Source organism: Catharus ustulatus, chromosome 18 (assembly GCF_009819885.2).
Source record: "Catharus ustulatus isolate bCatUst1 chromosome 18, bCatUst1.pri.v2, whole genome shotgun sequence".
In the NCBI taxonomy this organism is placed as follows: domain Eukaryota; kingdom Metazoa; phylum Chordata; class Aves; order Passeriformes; family Turdidae; genus Catharus; species Catharus ustulatus.
Genome location: NC_046238.1, coordinates 12,404,623 through 12,427,015, shown reverse-complemented (window position 1 = coordinate 12,427,015; position 22,393 = coordinate 12,404,623). Strand labels below are relative to the sequence as shown.

The following is a 22,393-nucleotide window of genomic DNA, read 5'->3' as shown; positions in this document are numbered from 1 at the left end:
ATGGCCGGGCCGGGCCCGCTCCCCGCTCCGGGCCGGGCCGCGGCTCCCAGCGCCGGGAGGGCCCCGCCGCGGCCCCCGCCGCCATCGGCCAGGGCAGCGGCCTGGGGGGCGGCCGGGGGGGCCCGGGGGGCTCCCAGCGAGGCTCGGCCGCCACAGCCCCGCGGAGCCGCCGCCGCCGCCGCCGCGCCCCGGCCGGGAAGTTGGAGGCGGCCCAGAAAGGGCCGGGACGGGGGCGGCGGCGGCGGCGGGCGGGGACAGGCACGGGGGGGACACGGGCACGGGAGGGGACAGCGGCATGGCGCGGATTGGGGGGGGACACAGACACGATCGGGGCGGGAAAAGGGGGAGGAGCACGGACAGGGCCGGGGGGCACGGACACGGGGGCACGGACGTGGTGGGGCGGGGGGGCACACGGACACGGGGGTGACACACAGCCACACTGGGTAACACCCCCCACCCCCGCCCGGGTATGGCTCCCCGCTTCCATTGATCTCCTCCTCCCCCCACCCTCCCTTTCCCGGAACTCTCACCCACCCGCTGGGGAAACTGAGGCACAGCGGATGCACCGGGCAGCTCCGTTCCCCCTCCCCGTCCCATCCTACCCCGGCCCGGGCCCGGGGTCGCTCCCCCCGGCTCCCAGGGATGCTTTCAAGAAAGGCCAGCAATGGTGCGGTTACAAACAGCGGGAATTTTATTTAAAAAAACAACCGTCACAACCGTTCACAGCGTTACAGGCAGGGAGGGGGGGGCGGGGGCGCGTTAAACAACCGGTTTTATTTTGGGGGGGGGGGGGGGGGGGGGAAGAAAGAATTCAGCACGCTACCGTTGAACTTGGTTTTAATGTTTCTCCACAAACGGTGAAAAATACTAAAGTACAGACAAGGAGGACTCATAATGTTGTGGCCAACATTATAAATATGGAATTATAAATTTAAAACATTTTTTTTCTGGTTTAAAAAATAAATCTGGTAGTAAATGCGGCTCTGGGGGGGCGGCGTTAGTAGGGCCGGTCTCGGCGATCCTGGCGGTGTTCGCCCCTGTGGGCCGGGGGGGGACAGGGGTCAGTCGTGGGGTCCAGGAGCCCCCCCAGCCCGGGGAGGGTCCTTAACCCCCCACCCAGACACCCTGCACCCCTTCACCCACCGCCCCCTCACCCTGCCAACCCCCCCATTCACCGCCTTGCTCCTCTACCCATTTGTCCCACCCCACTCACCCCCACCCTTTCCCCATCAGGGTCTCCTCCTCCCCAGTGTCCCCTTGTCCCCTCCCATCACTCTCTGCCCCGCCCTCCATCCATACTTGTCCATCTTTCCCGGCCCTCCGCGCCGTCCTCTGCCTCCTCCTCCCATCTGCTCCATGAGGGGTCCCGGGGGTCCCCCGGGGCCGCCTCCTCCTCCTCCTCTCCGGCCGCCTCCTCCGTAGCCACCTCGGTCCATGCCCCGGCCACCTCGGAATCCCCCTCGGTCTCCGCCGCGGCCGCCTCGGAACATCCCGCCGGGCCCCCCTCGGTCCATGAGGCCCCCGCCGCGCCCGCCTCGCATCCCCCCGGGGCCGCCCCGGCCGCGGTCACCGCCTGGGGAGGAGGAGGAGAGACCCTGGGAGTGACCCAAGAGAGCGCGTCCCGCTCCGGTGGCCCCCACCCCGCCATCCCAGCACATCCAGCTCTGGCAGGAGCAGCAGCACAAGGGCTGGGAGCTGCTGGGTACCCGAGGGGATTCAGGACTCATTAAGGTTGAAGCACTGCCCTGGGTAGTCGGGGGTGCTGCTGACAGTCCCCCCAAATCCAGGAAGCACAGCAGAAATGGTGATCCCACTCTCCACGTTGTGGCTCATGGAGGGATAAAGGCCTGGCAGCTCCTGGAGCTGGCCCAGCCATTCCCCAAGGAGACAGAGGCCAGGCTGAGGCGTCCCGTTGGGAAGTGGGGGCTGTGACCCCCCCAGACGTACCTGGAGGAGGGAAGGGGGGCGGGAGGAACCCCTCCGGTTTGGGTGCCTTGCACTGGTTGCACTCCGTTCTCCAGGCAAAGTTCTGGTTTCCACAGCCCCTGGGTACAAATTCCAGTTAGGCCAGAGTGGGACAGCATTCCAGCCAGGTGACATTGGGAAGCACAAGCACGAGCGGAGGGGACAAAAGGGCAGGAGCAAGGGCACAGCTCCCACAGGGGGTGGGTGTCTGGCTGCCCGCTCACCCACAGCCCCCAGCAGAGACCCCATCCCTCCCTCGGTGCCAGGTGGAAGCTGCCTCCTGGGAAGTGACTTTGGGGAAGGCCTGGTTACCCTGGCCAGCTGCTGGGATGCTGCCCCTTGGCACAGAGGGGTACTCACGGGTTGGGGCACTGCCAGTCCCCGGCGCGGTGCTGGACGCTCCCTCCGGACGGGTTTCCCCGGGATCCCCGCGGTCCCCTCGAGGAGAAGCCGCCCCTGTCTCCACCTCTTCCCCCCATCCGGCCCATGGGGCCGCTGGGCCCGCTGGGGCCCCCTGGGCCACCGGGTCCCCCTGGACCTGTGGGAAGGAGCCAGTTAGTGCTGGGAGCCACGGGAAGGGTGGGAAGCAGCTCAGGAGGGGCTGCACGGTACCTCCACGGAGGGGTGGGGGCATTCCCCGCTGCTCCCGGGGGGCAAGCCCGCCCCTCAGGCTGTTCATCGGGCCCTTCTTCCTTGCCAGGGTCACCTTCAGCTTGCTCCCCTGGAAATCCTTCCCTGGGAGGGACACAATGCCAGGAGCATCAGTGAATCAAGGTCCTGCTTCCCACACCTGGAATTTTAGGAATTCCACCCCCAAAGGTCCCCCAGCACTCACCATCAAACCATTCCACGGCTGTTTTGGCAGTGGACGGGTCATCGTAGGACACAGTAGCATCGCCCTTGGGCTTGCCCGTTTCCTTGTCGATGTAGAGGTTTATCATGGGCTGCCCCGTCCTCTTGTTCATCTAAGGGACAGTGGAATGTCACCCCAGTCCCGTGTCCCCACAGCCCAGCAGGGATTTACTCTGTTCTGCATTCCAGGAACTCCAGGACAGAAGAAAGGGGCCACAGGCCTACCATGGACAACAGCAACAGCCCAGACACCCCAAAAATGAAGGGACAGGCCCAAAACAGCACTGCCAGGACTCTCCCAGAGCCTGGACATGATGGGCCAGAAGGATGTGAGCAATGGGCAGGGAGGAGGAGGAGGAACAGGAGGAGGAAGAGGTGGGTGACCCTTTTCAGTGAGGTGTCACTGGTGTCCCCTCACCTTGACAACACCGCACTGTTTGAAGAAATCTGCCAGATCCTCCAGGGTCACATTATCATTGAGTCCCTGCACATAGACTGCAGTGCTGTCCGAGTCCTCCTCTGGGTCCATAGGGGGGCCTAGGAGACAATTCCCAGAGTCAGAGCAGGCAGAGGAAGGGCAGGGACACCCCAGGGCCGAGTTCTTTCCATCCTGTCATCCCCTCCACAGCTGCAGCTTCGCTCTGGCAGTGACAGGAAACCCCAGGCCCCCCTCCTCTCCCATCCCAGTGCCATGGCCAGACAGAGCCCACACCCACCCACGTGGGAAGAATCCCCAGGTTATTTCAGGACACATCCCAGAGGAAGGATGAGAAAGACCTTGGTGCCCCCTGGGCTCCCACACAAGGACATCCACCCCCCTTTTCCGATGCTGGAAGGCTGATGGAGAACTTCCAGACAAGCCTCTGTGACAGGAAGGGACAAGGCTCTGGGGGTGCTGCAGGCTCCCTGGAAGAGCTCCAGAGCAGCTCCCAATCCCCCTAATTCCTGCAGAGAAGGAACCACGTGTGGTTTTCCAGCTGTTTGGGAATGAAGAAATGATGGGAACAGGCGGAACAGCTGGAAGTGGCGCTGGGGTGACACTGCAGCCCTTGGAACAAGGACACAAACGTCTGCTCCACAACCCTGGGAGGGAATTTGGTGGAATTACCTAAATCCAGGTCGGGTCCTTCCTCCATGTGTCCTGCCAGGCGGGAGAGAAGCATAGGGAAGGCTGTTAGTGGGGGCCCTGCGGGCTGGAGAACCGACACACACAACACTAGCTACAACCTGCGCCGCACAAGCAGCGCCACTGCACCTTACTGGGCCATCAGGTGGCTCTTTTAGCACTTCTTCCAACCAAAAACCACTATTACACTGGTTTTAAGCATTTTTTTCCAACCAATAACCACTATTACACTGATTTTTTTTTTAGTAGCTTTCAAACCATTAACCACTATTACACTGATTTTTTTTCTTAGCAGGTTTCAAACCACTATTAACACTGATTTTTTAAAAGGTTTTACCAAGCCAATCAGTTTTTAAGTTCATTAATCAAAGTTACTTAATATATCTATATATATATTAAAAAAAAAAAGATTTATTACATCCAAAGCATTTCTTTTCCCCAAAATTACAGGAGTAGTTGCTCAACTCTTCCACTGTGTCCACACACCCCTGGGCATCGCCGGCAGTACCCATTACAGTCTGGTTGCACATTGTCATTTTTTTACAGTCTGGTTGCACATTGTCATTTTTTTAAACCACTTAAACGAATAAAAAAATTACACTTCGTGCTAAAAAAAAAAAACTGACTGCAATTTTTTTTTTTTTTTTTTTTTAACACTATCCATTGTAATGCTCAAAAACTTACCACCAGGCTTATTGAAGCCACCTCGCTCTCCAGCGCTGCTGGGGGGATAAACGAAGAAATGAAGGCCTTTCCCTTTACAAAGCCAGCACCGCTCTGAGCCTCTGCGGCTCACAGGGGAGAAGGGCACTGGCTAAACATCTCCAAACATCTCTCTGTCTCTGTCTCATCTCAGCACTAGGCCTTTCTTCAGGGCAGCTCGCTCAAATTTTCTTTACATATAAAGCAACCTTGGTGTGGTTTGAGGCACCGCTTTGCTGTCGGTGCCCTGGCATTACTCGGGTATCATCAGTGCAATACTTGGCTGAGAAATGGGGATGCTTGTAATCAAAGTGGGGTTTTTTTGTTGCTGTTGAAGAGCAATTTGGGGGTGTTTCGGTGGTCAACTCCCTCCCCTCGGTGTGTCCACCAAGGTGCACCCTCAGCCTGTGGCAGAGCGGGCCCGCGGGTCCCTGACATTTAACAGCGTAAAAGGAGACAAACCACACGCGAGACCTACAACACAAAGTTCAGCTGACATCACCCCTGAAACCCTCAGAATAAAGCCATACATTCAGGTCACTACTGAATTTAACAACTCTCTGGAGGGAGAACTTACAGAGTACAGCGGGGGCTCCAAGGCCAGGGGTGCAGCTTTGTGGACACACACACTTTTGGGCAGGTGCCAATGCAAACAGGGCCGCAGCTTTCACCAAAAGCTTTGGCTGAAGCATTCACAGCTAAAACTGCTTTGGAGCGTGGTGGTGAAGTAGGAAAATACCACCTTGAGAAAGGATTTGGGCTGCTTCTTGCTCTTTTTTTGGGTGAGCCAGCAAGCTGTTTGGAAGGAGCCGAGCGGAGGAGGGAGAGCACCGTGAATTTTTCTAGCAAGTATTGCACCTCTAATACTGGGAAAAAAAAAGTCAATACAGAATTTCGAGCTGTTGCATGCAGCTTTGCCTCCTCTCGTTAAAGTACACACCATTTACGTAATGTCTCTCTTTTTAAACATAAGATTTTTACACTTTTTTTTTTTCTTTAACGTTACACAATTCTAAAGTAGTAGTATACCCTCCTCTGGTTTTATTACCAAACAACAAGTATGCAGTTACCAAAGTTACAGAAGGATTCCGTTTATACAATCAATACATTGGGTTAAAAATATTCTATGTATTTTTTTCCTCTCCATATGGACACCGTGTCTAGTCCCACTTTTCATTATGCTGCCGGCTGAGTACTGAGTACGGGTACTTTTTAAGTATTGAGGTGTTTACAAGGCTCTCACTTTGTAACCTGTAGCATATAAATGCGACAAAGCATGTTAAAAAGTTTTCCATTTTCATAAAAATATCAAATCATCGAGGCAATGAAAAAGGGCACGTTAATAACATCGAGCTCCTTACCTGCTGGAGACACTGAAATCCATCACCACAGCATGCTAAGGTGGGCCGAGTTCCCCTACCTGCCCTGGGTGTCCCCTGAAGCCACCTGTTCTATGGACATCACAAACTCTACGTCCATAAGGCGGGGGGGGACCCTTTGTAAGGGTCTGGCCAGGTGGGAAATCGCTTGGGAGGCAAATTTGAGCTGGGATTAAGGTGTGAGATCAGAGACAGGTGACAAATCTTTGGCAATGAGAAGCTCGGAAGGGACTAGAAATTTGAAGATGTGATGATAGACATTTCAGGTGTCTACATCTACTTTCATCGTTAAGAGATCAATACAGCACGGCTGAAATCTTTATGCAGATCCCTGGAACTCTGTTCCACCCGAGCCAATTCCAAGCTGGATGTGTTCCCACACAAAACCAGCCTCTTCCATTCTTTCCTGGATTTCTCTGATAAAGATTTCATGCCACGTCAATGGGCTGCAACAGAGCTATGCAGAATGGGGCCATCCACTGCCAAACTGGGAGTGTCACCAGGCTGTGCCACGCGGGAGGAAGTGGCCTCTGGAGGACAGCTGCCATCACAGCCACCCTGCCAGCACCAGGGCAGGCACAGCATGTCCTGTGCCACACCTGGGGACACTCTGCATAGCTCTGAGCAACGGGCTGAGGGGATGGAACACACACAAAGCTGTGAATTCCCTCTCGGAGGAGCCTTTGGGATTAGTTCTCCTCCCCTGCCTCTATCAGAACCATCTCCACGGATGGGGACACACCTGAAGGCACAGGTGGCACCAAACCAGGCTGTGCCACCAGATGAAATGGCCAAACTGATTCAGAGCACCTGAATGCTCCAAGGGGGAGCAGGCCTGGGAGCCAAAGCACTTCCTGCTCTCTGTTCTCGGGCTCCTTCGTGCGCTCCAAGTGTTCCAGGCACTCTGAGCTCGCAGGCTCTGCGGGAGGAGGCTGACACAGGGCTCCTGCCCTGCCAAAATCCCTGCTCCTGAGGCCCAGGGAGCATCCCCTGGAGCTGGTGGAAGGTTTGTGTGTGTTCCACCCAGAGTTAAACCCCACAGAGGATTCCACCTCTGGGCGACCATGAAGGGAGCTGAAAGTGCCAGGGCCAGCATTACCCCAAATCTCCCCCTCCCTGGGGGCCCAACCAGCTGCAGGACAAAGCAACCATCCTGCTCCTATTTCCCTTAGGATAATGTTTCCATGGATGACAAGCAATGCTGCTACACAGAGATGTCCTCCATGGAAACACAGCTGGGAACGTCAACCTTTCAGTCCCTTCTTTTGAGTTTCAAATCCTATGGGTAAACCAGAATTAGAGAAAAGGAGAAAAGCTTTGCTCTTACCCCATTCCACCGCGTCCTCCTCCCCGCCCACCTCTGCTCATGCCTCCACGCTCATATCCCCCTCGTCCCCTGCCCCGGCTATCGGGGCCGCTCAGATTCCGGCTCTCTCCGGGGCCGGAGAAGCCTCCGGATTCCTGCCCGTACATGTTCATGCTGCTGGGATGGTCCTGGCGGAACGAGCCTGGGGAAGGGTGGAAACAGCTTAGGGAGAGGCAGCCCCTTCACCTGCCCTCAGCTCCAGCCACAACAGCAGCACTGGGGTGGTTTAGTTTGGGGAAATTGCTCTGGGAGCATTGATGGTAGCTGTTCCCCCAGCCATGTCCCCAAGTACCACATCCACATGTCCTTTACATCCCTTCAGGGATGGGGACTCCACCACTGCCCAGGGCCTGACCAACATGAAGAAATGTTCCCAATATCCAGCCTGACCCTCCCCTGGCACAGCCTGAGGCCATTTCCTCTTGTCCCATCTACTCCTGGGAGCAGAGCCAAACCCCTGTGGCTGACCCCTCCTGTCAAGGAGTTGTGCAGAGCCAGAAATTCCCCCTTTCCCCCTTTTCTCCAGGCTCAACTCCTCCCCACAAATATTTTGTGCCTCTGTGTTCCTATCCTTTGCCTGAGGAGATAATCCCAACCTACCACTGCCTCCAGAAATGACATTTTTCATCAAGGAAGGCCAAATCCCAGCTCTAACCCTCTCTCCTTTCAACCCAGCTTCGAGTTTAGATCCAAACTAAAGCCAGGGCTCCTTCCCAGGGGTCCCACTCACTCTGCTGGCCGTAGCTGCTGCTCTGCTGGCTGTACTGGCTGGGGGCCTGGCTGTAGGATCCAGTGGGAGGTGGGTAACTGGTGGGAGGCGGCTGCTGCCCGTAGCTGCTTTGCTGGCCATAACTGGTCTGCTGGCCATAGGAGCTCTGCTGCCCATAGCTGCTCTGCTGGGAGTAAGTGCTCTGATCGTAGCTGCTTGGCTGTGTGGAGGAATAGCTGGAAGAGAAAAGCGTTGGGAAAGGTGGGATGATGAGGCAATTCGCTGGCAGTGTGCATGGAGTGGCTCATGTTGGAAGGCAATGCAATTAGAGGCTGTATTTAGTGCTGTAAATCACTTTAAAAGCTGAAGTCATCCTATGGAGGCCAGTCTGAAGGGCTGTGAAAACAAAAACCATGTGGCTAATTCCCAGTTTATTCACACCTCTAGGAAAAGGCACAAGTGCCAGGGCAAAACTCAGTGGTAATGGAGATAACAGGCCCTGGATAAAAGAAGCTCCCATCATGCAGCTGAGGCTTTGAGAATTTCAAAGTGTGCATTTTAGAAGCCACATTAGACACCTGAGGGGAGAAGAGAGCTCCTGGCCAAGCTGAATGTGGAAGGAGGCAGTAAAAGGTCACCCAAGGAAAAGTCTTAAAATTAAAAAAAAAAAAAAAAAAGGCTTAACCCCACTTGTCATCATTTTCCTTCTCAGGTGTGCACATGCAGAAACACATCTACACTCTGAAACAGCCTCCCCATCCCCACCACAACAACTACAACAAGCACAGCTCCTCCTCCCAGGTCCCAAAGCTCCTTTTCAGTAACCACCCCCCAGGACAGGCCCTAACTGAGCAGTGCCAAGCATTACCTGGTGGGAGGGTAGGAGGGCGGAGCGGTGACAGGCTGCATGGGGTAGCTGGCAGGCACCTGGGGGTAGCTGTAGTTGCTCTGCCCGTAGCCCAGGCTGGGCTGGCTGTAGCCTGTCGTGCTGGACTGGGGCTGGCTGGTCTCTGCTGGTTTGCTGCCATCCTGGGGTCTGGGGAGAAATGTGGAACAACATTGGTGCCCAGCAGCAAGGGACTCAGATCCCCCCAGGATTGATGGTTGTGATCTCTTTTTTGGGGTAGCATTAAAGCTGGCCTTGATTGGTGACAGTAACTCTGGCAGTAGCCAATAAATACGTAATAAACACTTTCAGCACTCACTGCCTGGGTATTTGCACACTCCAAGAAAGGCCCAGGCAGTGCCCTGAACAGAGAGCACAGAACACCACAGCTCCTGTTCATCCTACAGCCATGGGGCTCAGACTTTGGAGCCAGCAAGGCTGCTCCTGCAGAGCCCTGGGAAAGCAGGAGCTGAAGCAGCCAGCAAGGCAGGCAGTGAAATCTCCTACTGTTTGGTTCAGAATCCAGCAGAGGATTGCCTCATGTACATTATCCCAATTACCCCATGGAAGAGAAAGGATGCTGGGACTGGGTGACCTTTAAAGGTCCCCTCCAACACAAACCACTCTGTGATTTTGTGTTTAGAATTAACTCTCAAGGCCTGAAAATTGAGAACCCCTTGCACATGATTCACACACCCCCTTCTGTTTGTCCCAAATTTTAAAAGCTGTGTGGATGTGGCACTTGGGGACAGGGCTAGTGGTAGCCCCAATGATCTCAGAGGGCTTTTCCAACTCAAAGGATTCTATGAGTCTTTAATTTCTATGTGTTTCTCAGAGTGAAGCAAAAAGAATGAAGTTGCTTTTGCTGTGGAAGCTGGGAAAAATGATTCACATCAGGATTCATCCTGCAAATTTACATTCCTTTAAAGTGTAACCTGTCAGAGCTGTGCCAGGCTCTGCCTTTCCTTCCCACAGTGCTTGCTACAGACACCAGGTATAGGAATAAATCAGCTTTCACTCACTTCCAAACAAGTTTCCATTATGTATTCTAAATTTTTCATATCCTCTGAGCAAACAATTCGACTCAATAGATGACAGGCAGCGCCCAGAGGGGTGAGATTTAGAGGAAATGTTTTGCAGCCTGTGCATCCACCCCAGCATCCTGCCTGACCCCGTGACTGGGGAGCAGACAGGACTCAGTTCTGTGCTGTACCCTAAGAGCTGAGAGCCTGATTTGGCTCCCTGGTCCCGCAGGAACCGCGCTGACTCACCGTGCTGGAGCACAGCCCTCCCACAGCCGCGGCAGGGCAGCGGGGGCACGGCAACAGGAGGGGAGGAGGGGCTGCCACAGCCCTGGGAAACGGGGGCGCTGGGGGAGAAAGGGGAGGAGGAGGAGGAACTAGAGATGAAGGAGAAGGAGGAACAAGAGGGGGAGGAGAATGAGAGAAGGAGGAGGAAGAGGAGGAGAAGGAGGAAAAAGAGGAGTAATGGGAGATGGAGAAGGAAGAGAGGGATGAGGAGGAGTAGGAGGAACAAGAGGGGGAGGAAAAGGAGAACAAGCAGGAGGAAGAGAAGGAGAAAGAGGAGGAGGATGAGGAGGGGTGGAGGAGAAGGATGAGGAGGAGGAAGAACAGACAGAGGAGAAGGAGGAAGAGACAGGGGAAAAGAAGGCAAGGAAGGAGAAGGAGGAAGGAGGAGAAGGAAGAAGAGGAGAGGGAGGAGGAGGATAATGATGGTGATGAGGAGGAGGAGGATGGTGATGGTGATGAGGAGGATGATGGTGATGAGGAGGAGGATGGTGATGAGGAGGAGGAGGATGGTGATGAGGAGGATGATGGTGATGATGAGGATGATGGTGATGAGGAGGAGGCAGTACCTGGCGGGAGCGGACGGGGCCGGCTGCTGCCCGTAGGCCGGGTACGCGGGCTGGGTGCCGTACGCGGACGGGGCTGCGTACGAGGTCTGGCTGCTGGTCACCGTGGCCGTGCTGCTGTCGTAGGCGGCCGTGCCATAGCCCTGCACGGGCTGGCTGTAGGCAGGGGGGGCAGTCGGGGCACTGTAACCTGCAACACAGCACAGCTCAGCCTCACAGCTCCACCCTACAGCCCAGCCCCACAGCACCACCCCACAGCTCAAGCCCACAACAGCTCCACAGCCCAGTCCCACAACTCCACTGGAACCACAGAATTCCAGGATGGGTTGGGCTGGAAGAGAGCTTAAGGCTCATGTCTCTCCACTCCCCTGCCATGGGACACCTTCCAGTGTCACAGGTTGCTCCAAGCCCTGTTCAACCTGGCCTTGGACACTTCCAGGCATGCAGGGGCAGCCACAGGTTCTCTGTGTCACCTCCCTCACCTCAGTTTCCCAGTATCCCATCTAACCCTGCTCTCTGTCCATATGAAGCCATTCCCCCTCACTCATCCTGTCCCTCCAGACCCTTGTCCCAAGTCCCTCTCCAGCTTTCCCAAGCTCTGGTCCTTGTGGTGTTCCTGGGACTCAACACAAAGACACACAAAGTTTTAATCATCAATTACCTCACCCTGCCCCTTTGCATTTTCACAGAACCCTCTCACCTTGGGAAGCCTCAGCCTCCAGTCCCTCAGCATCCCAAAATCCCATTCCCAGGAGCTTTCTGGAAGCCACCCTTGGACCAGCACCCAGGATTGTTTACAGCAACCAGAGCTCAGGCAGGGCAAGCTGAGACATGGAGCATCTCCTCAACAAAGGCAGGGTAACAAACCCCCCTGAGCTCCAAAGTAAAAGAAATCCAACTGATTTAGCAAGTACAGTCCCACCCTTTTAGCTTTTCTGAAAAATAAAAGCAAGAAACCTGGCCTGGGAAGTCTTTCAGAGGCATTTCTGAAGGCTTATTTTAAATCAGTAAAGCTGGAAACAAAAGAAAAGCACTTTCCATTTGCTTTCACATGAGAAAAAGGTCAAAAGAGACACATCAGGCAGCTCCTGATGTTTTATGTACCTTCCCTTTTTCTCAGAATTTCAGCATGGTTTAGGGGAAAAGCTGAAAGCTCAGAGAGTTCCTTTTCAACAGTTTTACAATATCCAAGACCCCAGAACAGGTCCTGTATAATTTAGTGGCATTTGCCTAGTCACAAAAGTGAACTGGTATTAACACACTGGGTTTTTGCTCCTAACAACCTTTCTAGCAAGTTTTCAAATTGAGAATATGAGACCTAGATGGAAAAACAGCAATAAAAATGTTGCTAAGCAAATCTGATTTAAAAAAATAAAAAATAAAAAAGGGCAAATAGAGCAGCCAGATGCTCTCACGGCTGGGATCAGTGAAGGCAACAGCTTCTCCATCATTTCTGATTCTTAATAAACATGGGAGGCTTGTGACACACTTTTCCTTTAGGCAAATTGAGCTGCAGCATTTTATTCCAATTCCCTCATTTGCAAAGCAAACAGCACTTCCAGCAGAACACTGTGTGCCTCCACAGGCACTGCCACAGCTCCTGCTGCTGCCACCACACCAGGGCCCTTCCCAGTGGGCAGGAAAAGGGAATGGGAGCAGGGCAGGAGGTCTGCACACCAAATTCTCTAAAAACACCCCCAATGTTCAGCTTTCTAGTGACCCTCAGGATCCTGATGAACACACAAGGCCAGCCTGGACTCACTGCCCACTCCTCCCTCTTCCTCCCTGCCCCCCAGCCCATCCCCATCCCAGGGCTGCCAACCTGGGAATGGAAATTGGAAACACTTGTAGGAATCACTAGAAAATCACTTTTCATGGTCAATATTCCTGTCTGCTGTTCTCTGAAAAGTGTGGCTGAGAAGGGTGAAGGAGATGATGCCCAATGGGAGGATTTTTGGACAAATTTGAGCAGCCCAAACATTTAAATGTGAGGCTAGACAGCAATTCCACAGGGAGCACCAATCCCAGGAGTTAAATAAACCCTTATTTTAACTGGCCCAAGCCTGACCACACACTAAAAAAGGCTAAGTACAGGCTGCAGCCCCTGTGCTGCAGCCACAGCCCTGCCCTGGGCTGTTCCCCTTGGATTTGGAGCCCCAGGGTGCTCCTCCCACAGCTGAGCCCCCTTCCCCAGTGCTGTTACTGGGAGCAAAAAGCTTTGCTGGCTCTGCACAGGCAGCAGGATAAAAGGGAGGAGAGGAAAAAAAAATAGAAAAAAGATGCTGAATTTTAAAGCTTCAGCTCTAGATGGAGCATTTCCCTCGTGAAAGAGTGTGCACAGCAGGAAGGGTTTGTCCCAAAGGAAAGGCAGTGATTTCCCATCCCACTGGTCTAAATCACAAATCAAGCCCAGATCAGACACTCTGGGAACCCTCAAGAGCTGTTTTGAGGGTGGCATTCGTGTTACATCACTTCTCTCTCCTCCCCTCCCAGCTAGGAAAAGTTGACAGCAGAAAAGCTGGTGAAAGAAAAAGATAACAGAAGGAATAAGAACCTGCCTAAAGTGCCTAAATTACCCCAGAAGGCTCCAAACAAACCCCTCACTGAAGCCCAGGTATCCTCCAGGTGCTGGAGAAGCTTGCAGGATTTGATCATCAGAGGATATCAACTGGAGAAGGCTGGATTCAGAGAGATTTCTTCTTTCCAGAGAGATTTATTCAGGAAGAGAGCTGATTGCTGCTTGGCTTGTGTATATCCCACCAGTGAGGGGCTGCAGAAGGGGTGCAGAACTGCCCCTCTGTTTGGGGATATTTTGGGGTTGTTATGGCAGCTGTGAGTGTGTTCATTAATTCCAAACCATGAGAAATATCAATATCCACACCCCAAATTTCCCAGGTAAAGGGAAGCAGGGGCTGGCTGGTTTTAGAGAGCAATTCCCACTTCCAAGAGAGCCACACCTGGACACAGAAATGCTCTTTATTTACTCCAGTAATTCCTGCTAACACCCTGCAGTGATTAACGAGCCACAGGTCTGAGGGTGCCCAGTGAACCTGAAACTGAGGCAGCTGCTCCCAAATCCTTTTTTTCTCTGGAACAAAGTGACTGGGTGGCTCCAAGACACCTTTTCCTACAGCCCCAGGGAGGGAAGTGGGGTGGGAACTCTTTCCTGGGGTGTCCTGGAGCCAGGGTAAGGTGGGAAAACAGAGTGCTAGGAATGAAAAATCCATCCCTGCCATTCCCACCCATCCTGAGAGGCTGCATCCACACAGACCTTGGATTTCCTTGACCTCAACAACACCTTACCCAAACCCCAGGCTGCTGAGGCAAAAAAAAAAAAAAATCATTTTGCTTTAAGGAACTGCAGTACAAAAAGGTGATTCTTAGGAAAACAGGATTCAACTGTAAGAACTGCACGTCTCTCAGGGCATGACAGTGTCTGGCCCAGGGGTTTATTGAGCATGAAAGGCAGGGAGGAGGAGGAGGAGGAGGAGGAGGAGAGAAAGGGGCTGCAGTCTCCTTTCCGCAGCTCTGCCTCCTCAAGGAGAGGCAGGTGGAGGAAGGATAAATCCAAGCTGGCTCCATGCCCAGAGCTGCCACAGCCCTGCTCTGTGGGCTGATAGGATCTTTTGCTTGACCACTTTTTAAGTTGGTGGCTTGTTCATGGATGAAAAGAAAATGAAGCCTACAAAAAAAAATAAAAGTGCAGCTGTGCAGAAAAAAACCCTGATATTATTATTATTATTATTCCTTCAGCAAATCTCCTCTTAAGGGAGAAGGAAACACATAAACAGAGCAGTTTCCTGTGACCCCTGCAGGACTGGAGTCCACAGGAGTCACAGGGACATAAATATTTCTCAGAAAGGAATTTTGGAAGTTCACAAATCCTTTTTTGCTGCCAACTTTTGTCTAGGTAGTCTTAAAAGAAAGGAAAAGCCTTTTAGATAACCCCCACTGACACTGGCAAATGGAAATGGATCTCATGAGCAGGAATTTTCCTGATCCACAGTAAATATTTTAGTTTTGGTTAATATTTTCTCTCCAACTCCTCCCCTGAAAAATTCCTCCACAGGCAGATATCCCAGTGCCCTGGTATTCCCTTGCTTTGGGAAGTGTTTAACTCCAACTACAAAATGTTTATAATGTCTCTCCCAGGAATCTGCAGGACACGGCACCCAAGGAATCACAGGGAGGAAAATCTGATTTCTAAACTTCCTGAATATTCAGCCCAAACACACATTAAATAAACATGAATACACATGAATTAAACATTGTCTCAACAGTTTCAAACATTAAGACACTCGTCTGGAGGAAATTCCAGCTCCAAGAACACGCTGGGAGAGTTTATGGAGCATTAATGACAAAGTATCTGCTCTGGAAATCCAAAACCACCACGGGGCATGCAAAGGTGGAGGGCAGGATGTTGCTTATCCTTTAGGAAATGGGGGCACAACGGGGTTGGAGTCACCTAGAAGGTCTTTTAGGATGGTCAGGATTTTTTTATCCATGCAGATGGCACTTAGGAGAGTTTGGCAAAGAGCACTGCAGCCTTGCAAATCCCTGCTCACTGCCTGTGTGAGCTCTGCCACTTGAGAGTTTTGGCACTAAAACCAAGTGACACCTCAAGGGTTCCTACCTAAAGGGGACCTCAAGTTCTGACAGGTTGAGACAGAATTTTCCATGCAAGAATGAGCAGGATAGTCCAACCTGGACTGGCTCCTTCCACTGTGGGAAGCACAAGATGAGGAGAAGGCACAGGATCAGAACAGGCACATGTCACTGCCAGTGACAGGACTGGCAGGGAAGGAAAGGGCTCAGGAGCAGCTTGGTTCCTTTTCTCTGAGCACAGAACGTCCTCCTTGGTCCCACAGCACCCAAAGCCTGCCCTGAAAACTCAACAGTGCATTTATTCCTGGTTATGCATGGCTGTCACAGCCCTGGAGGTGTCCAAGGCCAGGCTGGATGAGGCTTGGAGCAATAGTGGATAGGGACAGTGGAAGGTGTCCCTGCCCACGGCAGGGGGGAATGGGATGAGCTTCAAGGTCTCTCCCAGCCAAAACCATTCCATGAAGGACCTGGAGCTGCTGGAGCCAGACCAGAGGAGGCCATGGAGGGCTGGGCCCCTCTGCTCTGGAGCCAGGCTGGGAGAGCTGGGGGTGCTCACCTGGAGAAGAGAAGGCTCCAGGGAGAGCTCAGAGCTCCTTTCAGGACCTAAAGGGGCTCCAGGAGAGCTGGAGAGGGACTGGGGACAAGGGATGGAGGGACAGGACACAGGGAATGGCTTCACTGCCAGAGGGCAGGGCTGGATGGGATATTGGGAAGGAATTGTTCCCTGGGAGCGAGGTCACACGTGTCACCCAGAGCTGCGGCTGCCCCATCCCTGCAAGTGTCCGAGTTTGCCCAGGGTTTGCAGCAACCTGCAAGGTGTCCCTGCCCATGCCAGGGGCTGGCCTAGGTGATGTGAAGGCCTTTCCCCAGCCCAGCAGGGCCCTCACCTGTGGGGGGCTGCCCGTAGGATGTGGCGTAGGCCGTCTGCCCGTACGTGGCCGTGGTCTGCGGCTGTGTGTAGCTGACGTCAGTGGGCTGCCCGTAGGTCCCGTAGCTCTGCTGCCCGTAGGTCTGCTCCAAAAGGACACAGATTCAATCCATGAGCACAAGTGACCCCCAGGAATTGCAGCTGCTGAGCACTCTCAAAGCCAAGGCTGCTGTGAAAGTTTAGGTGCCGCGGGAAATTCCGGGTCAGCTCTGCAAGGAGGTTATGGAGTGGTTTTTCCCTGCCAAGACTGAAGGAACAGGCTCTTGACATTGTCACCACACACCTCTGCTCTGTGGAAAGCAAACAGGAAAGCTCCCAGCTCCTCACAGCTACCAGCAGCACTCACAGGCACCATCCCAGGGTTAACCTGGAATATGGGAATGGGAGTGCTCCCAGGGCAGAACTGCATGAAGGAAAAGTCACTTCAGTGTCAAACTGCTTTGGTGTTGGCTAAAAGAAACGTGTGGAAGATTTCAATTCAATTATTTGGAGTATTTGTCATGCCCATCAGCCATTAATTTGAAAAATGGGAGTTGGTGCAGGCATGAAAGATGGGATCCATGGGGACACCCAAAGTATCCCAGCGGTGCTGCTCCCATTCCGGTGCCTATGTGTTCAGTGAGGGATCAGCTCTCACCTCACCCATTCCCTGATTTTGTTTCCAAATCCAGCTGGAAAATCACTGAGGAAAGGAGAGGAGCAGCTGTGCCCAGCAGTGTCACCAGCTGCCCAAGCCATGCCCTACCAGCTCATGCTCCAGGCACCAGCAAGCTTCCAACAGCTCCTGGCTCAGGATAAAACTCTGGATACAGCTCAAGGAGTGACATGGAGACAGCTTTGACATCCAGATTCTGAAAGAATTCAGATTTCTGGAGAGCCTGGACTTTTTTGGATATTCAGCCTTCCTGAACCAGGAGCAGGAAAGCTTTGACCATGTGAACACATCCCTGTCCCTGGAAGTTCCCTCCACAAGAGGCAGGGAATGCTGCAAACTTACCATGGGCACATGCCTACAGCTGAGTTTAGCTGGTTAGGGGTTTAATTAGCTGGTTAGGTATTTAATTAGCTGGTTAGGTGTTTAATTAGCTGGTTTTAGTTGCTGAGGCCTCCTGTTCCTACCCTTGTCATCCTGCTCCCACCTTTCACCTCACCTACAACTGGGAGCAGCTCTCCCAGTCGTTGTCTCCAAAGACTTTTATTTTAAATAAGTCACCATCACCTTCCTTTCAGCCCACACTGAGCCTGTCTTCCTCCTCTTGGGAAGGAAAATTAAGCCTACAGCACTTTTTGAGGACAAGAATTTACCTTTGGAAACATACTTGGAGTTTGCAGACAAATGTGGTTGTAGTAACTTGGATTCTAAAGGTTAAAAATAAGCATTAAGTTAATCTCTTATTCTCATCATTATTTTGCAGTCCAGCCAACTGAGAGTATGAACAGTTATAGCAATAAAAACTGATTCCCTCCTCCTCCTCTGTCCAATTCTGCCATGTCCCAAAGGCAGATTTGGGAATTCTGGCATCTCCCCAAAATCCCCCCCATTTTCCCCCAGTTTTTTTCTCTCCTACACCTCTGATTACAACACCCGCCAACACAGCAGTGTCAACATACACACAGAATTTGGTTTTTATGGGATCAGCATTGAATAAATTAACAAAAAAAGGGGGATTCTTGAGGTTATTTCCACTTTTAAAAAGCACTTTGGGCTGGGGGAGGAAGCTCCAAGACAACTTTTAACCGCGGATTTTGCCGCTGCCGCTCGGAGTTTGTCCCGGCTGCGTGTTTTCCTGGAAACTGAGCAATTCCTGGTGATTGAGCAGGAATTCCACCCCCTCCCCACGTTTTACCTGGGTGGTCTGTGCATATCCTTGGGCTGGCTGAGGTGCATAGGCGCTGTAGCTGTGGAATGAATGTAAAGACATTTATAATCTTGCCCCAAATCTGCATCACCAGACAAATTTTCAAGCAGCCCACTGGTGCAATTCTATGAGAATTCTGAAATGAAATGAGTTGAAATTCTATGGGAATACAAAGCTGCAGGAAAACCCTCAGGATTTCCAAACATACCTGAGTTAAGCCCAAACCATAATTATGATTTACTTTCATTACATCTTTTTAAAACAGGGAGGATAAGCTACTTACCCCTGCTGAGCTGCAGCTTGGCTATAGGTACTGTAGTCTAAAAGAAAAGGAGAAAAAGAACAAAAACATTGATAAAGACTTAACAAAATTAAAGAATCCAAGAGCACAGCAGCTGGAATTTCCTCCTGCAGCTCACTATAAACCACTGGAATTCCAGTTTCCCAAGGGTGGAAGGTAAATGCACATTTTCAGTCCTTTTTTTTGAGGGGAACAAAACCTCTCTTCCCCTCATTGTTCCTGCTGTTTGCAGCAGCCACTTTGATCTCAAATGACCCCGCTTCAATTTAACTGCCACCTTGGATGGATCCCAGGGGGCTGGCAGGGGGGGATTTGGGTTGGAACAAAGGAAAAACAAGGATTTGAGCCTTACAAACCCCCCAGCCTGCTTTGAAGGGGCTGGGCTGGAAGGTTTCACCACCTTCACTCTTTCCCTTCCAAGGGCACAAATGGATGGCTGGAAAGCCACTTGTCCCCCTGAAGGGCTGGAGCTGGGAAGCTGGAAGTGATTCCCTCCCCAAATCCTCAATCCATGGCAGCACACTGACTGGGAGGAGAACCAAAATCTTGAAAATCCAAGCAGCAAAGCCTGTGCTGAACTGATTTGCTGGCAGAGATGGAAAATGAATCCACATGGCAATTAGGAGGCTAAATTTGAAACTACTGCAGCTCCCAGTTCCCTCACAGCTCTAGCTGCCATCCCAGGGTCTGGAGCAGGGATGAATTCATCATTCCCAGCAGACCTGGCCAGAGATCCCAGCTCTCCCAGAACCACAGAAGTCCTGAGATCAGCAATGAGCCCAGAACTTCCTGGTTGAGACCACAGCACTGGAGCCAGAGGCAGGAGATGGATCAGTGGAGCTGTTCCCAGACATCCCTGTGTGGGAAGAGCTTCCAGTGCTCCCATCACCATCACACCTCGGTAGAAATTCATGTTTATCCCAGAATCATGGAATACCATGAGGTAGGAGAGACCCACATGGATCAAGTTCAACTCCTGCACTGGAGAATTTGAGGAAGAAATTGCCCAGCTTTAATGTCATCATCCCACCATTCCCAAGGTGATGGAGCCCCAGGAACTACTTGGAAAACATCCACTACAACCTCATGCTCCTCAGCCTGTGCATCCATCCCTGCCAAGCCTTTCCTCCTCACCCTCCAGGTGCACTCCCAGCTCCCTGAGCAGGAGCAGAGCCCCTGGATCCGTGCTGAAGGCAGGAATTCCTGGGAGTTATTAATTCCTTTGACCTTGCCCAGAGCACATCACACTGAGAAAGAAGAGCTCTTCAAACACTTCCCCACTCCTGGGACACAAGGCACATGTTGTTAAAACTCCTCTGGCATCATTCCCACTTCCCTCTCAGGTTGGCACATGAAATATTGGAACATTTTCCTTGTCCAGTTCAGGGTTCTGTTTTGGTTTTTTTTTTTAAATTCACTTTACACGTGGTTCTGCTAAATCCTGAGTGTTAATTAATGCCTTGTCCCCCTCATCCAGCTTCCCTTTCCTATCACCTCCTCATCCCACTGCACTCTTTTCCCTGCTCACCCTCCAGCCACCAAAAGCTCATTTAATTTTCCATTTTCAGCCTCCTTTTGGCCTCGAGCTCCACACAGGGGCACCAATTAACCCCTCTCCTCACAGCCCTCCCCCAGTCCCACCTAAACCCAACATTTCTCCCTTTGTAGGACTGAATTCCAGGTGTGGAATTTGCAGTTTGCCTGTGGTGATGCCTCTCTTTTAATTTGCTGGGATTTAGAGGCATATAGAACATTAATAAAAAATAATATTATGGTTCATTTAGTTAAACCCATCTCCTGGCTTTTATTTCCAGGGGGAAATTAATCTTCATCCTTTTATTTCACGAGGCTCAGGAGCACACCAGAGGCTGAAAATAGCAGCTCCCAGGAGGAACAATTCCATGAATTAAGGGAAAACACAGCTGTGGTTTTAACCCCCATTTTGACAATTCCGTTGGCAGATGTGCCTTTACTGACTTTTCTTTTTCAAGCTCTCCAAGGTGCTCTTGGTGATATTCCCTCACACTCCACTGCCTGGGACATTTTCCTTTCTGGAAAAAAAGGAAAATCCTCCTTCTTCAAGGAGAGTCAGATCTTGGGCTGCTGGGCTTTGAAGTACTTTGAAGGTGATGTTGCCACAGTTGGGAACTCTGAGTTTCCAATTATTTGTATCAAGCTGGCGCCCACGTGGAAAAACATTTCATTCAAATAAATCTGGAGCCACGGGGATGATGGAACAGCTTACTTCCCTGCGGGGAAAAGCTGGGAGAGAAGGCTCCAAGGAGACCCCTTCCAGGGCCCAAAGGGGCTCAGGAGAGCTGGAGAGGGACTGGGGACAAGGGCTGGAGGGACAGGACACAGGGAATGGCTTCCCACTGCCAGAGGGCAGGGCTGGATGGGATATGGGGAAGGAATTCTGGCTGTGAGGCGCTAAAGAATATCCCAGAGGATGCTCCATCCCTGGAAGCGTCCAGGGCCAGGCTGGAGGGGCTTGGAGCACCCGGGAAAGGGGCAGGTGTCCCTGGCTAAGGGATGAGCTTTACGGTCCCTTCCCACCGAAAGCATTCCACGATCCCGAATCTGCACCAAAACCCGCCCTTAGGAGCTCCGGGAGGGCCGAAAGCGCGGAGAGAGCCCAGGCTCGGTGCTTCGCTCCTGGGAGAGCGAAGTTCCGAGAATCCCGCGGGGCCGCAGCCCCGAGGGCCGCAGTTGAAGCGCAGACACTGAGGGGAAACACCCGCGGCCGCAGCGGGCGGCGCGGGGGCACACGGGCGAGACGGGCCCTGCACGGCCCGACCCCAGCGGCCCCCGGGCGCGGCGCTACGGGCCGGCGCCTCCGTCCCGCCGCCTCTCCGGCCATCCCGTGGCGGGGACGGTGGCGCTGCCGGGGGTCCGGTCCCGTCCCGTCTCGCACCCCGCCCCGCGGCCCCGCTCACCCGTCGACGCCATTTTCTCGCCTTCCTCCTCCGCGCTGCCCGCCCGGCCCCGCCCCGCGCCGCGCATGCGCCGCCGGGCCGCGCCGCGCGCACCACCCCAAGGCCGGGGGGGACCGGCGGGAAAACGCGCTCCGGGAGCTCGGCCTGTCCCGCTCCTCCGCTCGCCTGCCGGTTTCACCGTCCGCGGAGAACCGGGACGGCCCCGCGGGCAGCGGCCGCCTCTCCGGAGCGCGTTTCTGCGGCCTCGCTGGGCGCTTTGCCCCCCCGCCGGGTGGTGGAATGGTACGGCCCGCGGCCGTTAGGGACCGTCGCGCAAGAGGCGCTGGGGCCGCGAGGCGGAGCGGTGGGCGCGGCGGGGGCGTGACGTCATGACCGGCGTAGTGATGTCATTGCGGCGTAACGGACGGTGCGGGGCCGATGTGACGTCACACACCGTGCCCGGCGGCACGCGGCGTGCCCTGGGTGTCACGCGGTCGCCCGATGGCGCCTCCTGGCACATGAGGTCACTAGCTAGCAAGTGACCATGGGCTGTATGTGACGTCAGCAGGTGTCACAGGTCACGTGCCAAGAAGTGTCGCCGCCGGTGCTGGCTGGGTTCCCGTGCTGTGCCTGGCACTACACGCTGTCCCCGTGGTGAGCACGGCGGCGTGACCGTGCCGTGTCGCTGTGACGTCAACCACCACGCTGCCGGCGGCGCGTGCCGTGAGGGCACGGGAGGGGGGGTAGGGACAGCGTGTCCTGCCTGTCCCAGGGGTGACACTGCATGGAATGGTGTCACATCCTGGGTGGGTGTCCCATGGCACAGCCATGTGTCCCCTGGGTGTCCCTGAATGTCATCCCATCCCATCCCCATCTCATCCCATCCCATCCCCATCTCATCCCATCCCATCCCATCCCCCTGCCCCC

At 53.6% G+C, this 22,393-nt stretch overlaps 1 protein-coding gene across 5 annotated transcripts; it reads right to left on the bottom strand.

The window, feature by feature from the left end:
- Nucleotides 1-791: 791 nt before the first annotated feature.
- EWSR1 (EWS RNA binding protein 1) lies at nucleotides 792-21,553 on the bottom strand. 5 transcript variants are annotated; one of them, XM_033076024.2, is made up of 18 exons: nucleotides 21,488-21,553; nucleotides 18,534-18,570; nucleotides 18,239-18,290; nucleotides 17,697-17,750; nucleotides 16,351-16,474; nucleotides 10,862-11,048; nucleotides 8,968-9,135; nucleotides 8,121-8,335; nucleotides 7,352-7,532; nucleotides 4,628-4,665; nucleotides 3,926-3,958; nucleotides 3,236-3,354; nucleotides 2,801-2,930; nucleotides 2,578-2,700; nucleotides 2,326-2,503; nucleotides 1,948-2,045; nucleotides 1,300-1,573; nucleotides 792-1,037 (listed from the first exon to the last, which is right to left on the bottom strand). In XM_033076024.2, exons 1-18 carry the CDS (start codon nucleotides 21,498-21,500, stop codon nucleotides 998-1,000), a joined length of 2,064 nt encoding a protein of 687 aa, XP_032931915.1. In that variant the 5' UTR covers nucleotides 21,501-21,553; the 3' UTR covers nucleotides 792-997. The 5 variants fall into 5 exon arrangements, with proteins under 5 accessions (XP_032931915.1, XP_032931916.1, XP_032931917.1 ...); XM_033076025.2 differs by having other exon boundaries at nucleotides 4,628-4,662; XM_033076026.2 differs by lacking the exon at nucleotides 17,697-17,750.
- Between the last annotated feature and the right edge of the window lie 840 nt (nucleotides 21,554-22,393).

What these genes read in the sequence shown, in the direction of transcription:
- EWSR1 (XM_033076024.2), bottom strand. An exon ending in CCCTCCTACCCTCCCACCAG is followed by an intron (nt 8,336 to 8,967) that starts GTAATGCTTGGC and finishes TTTCTCTTCCAG; the next exon opens with CTATTCCTCCACACAGCCAA. An exon ending in GGAGGACGCGGTGGAATGGG is followed by an intron (nt 4,666 to 7,351) that starts GTAAGAGCAAAG and finishes TTATCCCCCCAG; the next exon opens with CAGCGCTGGAGAGCGAGGTG.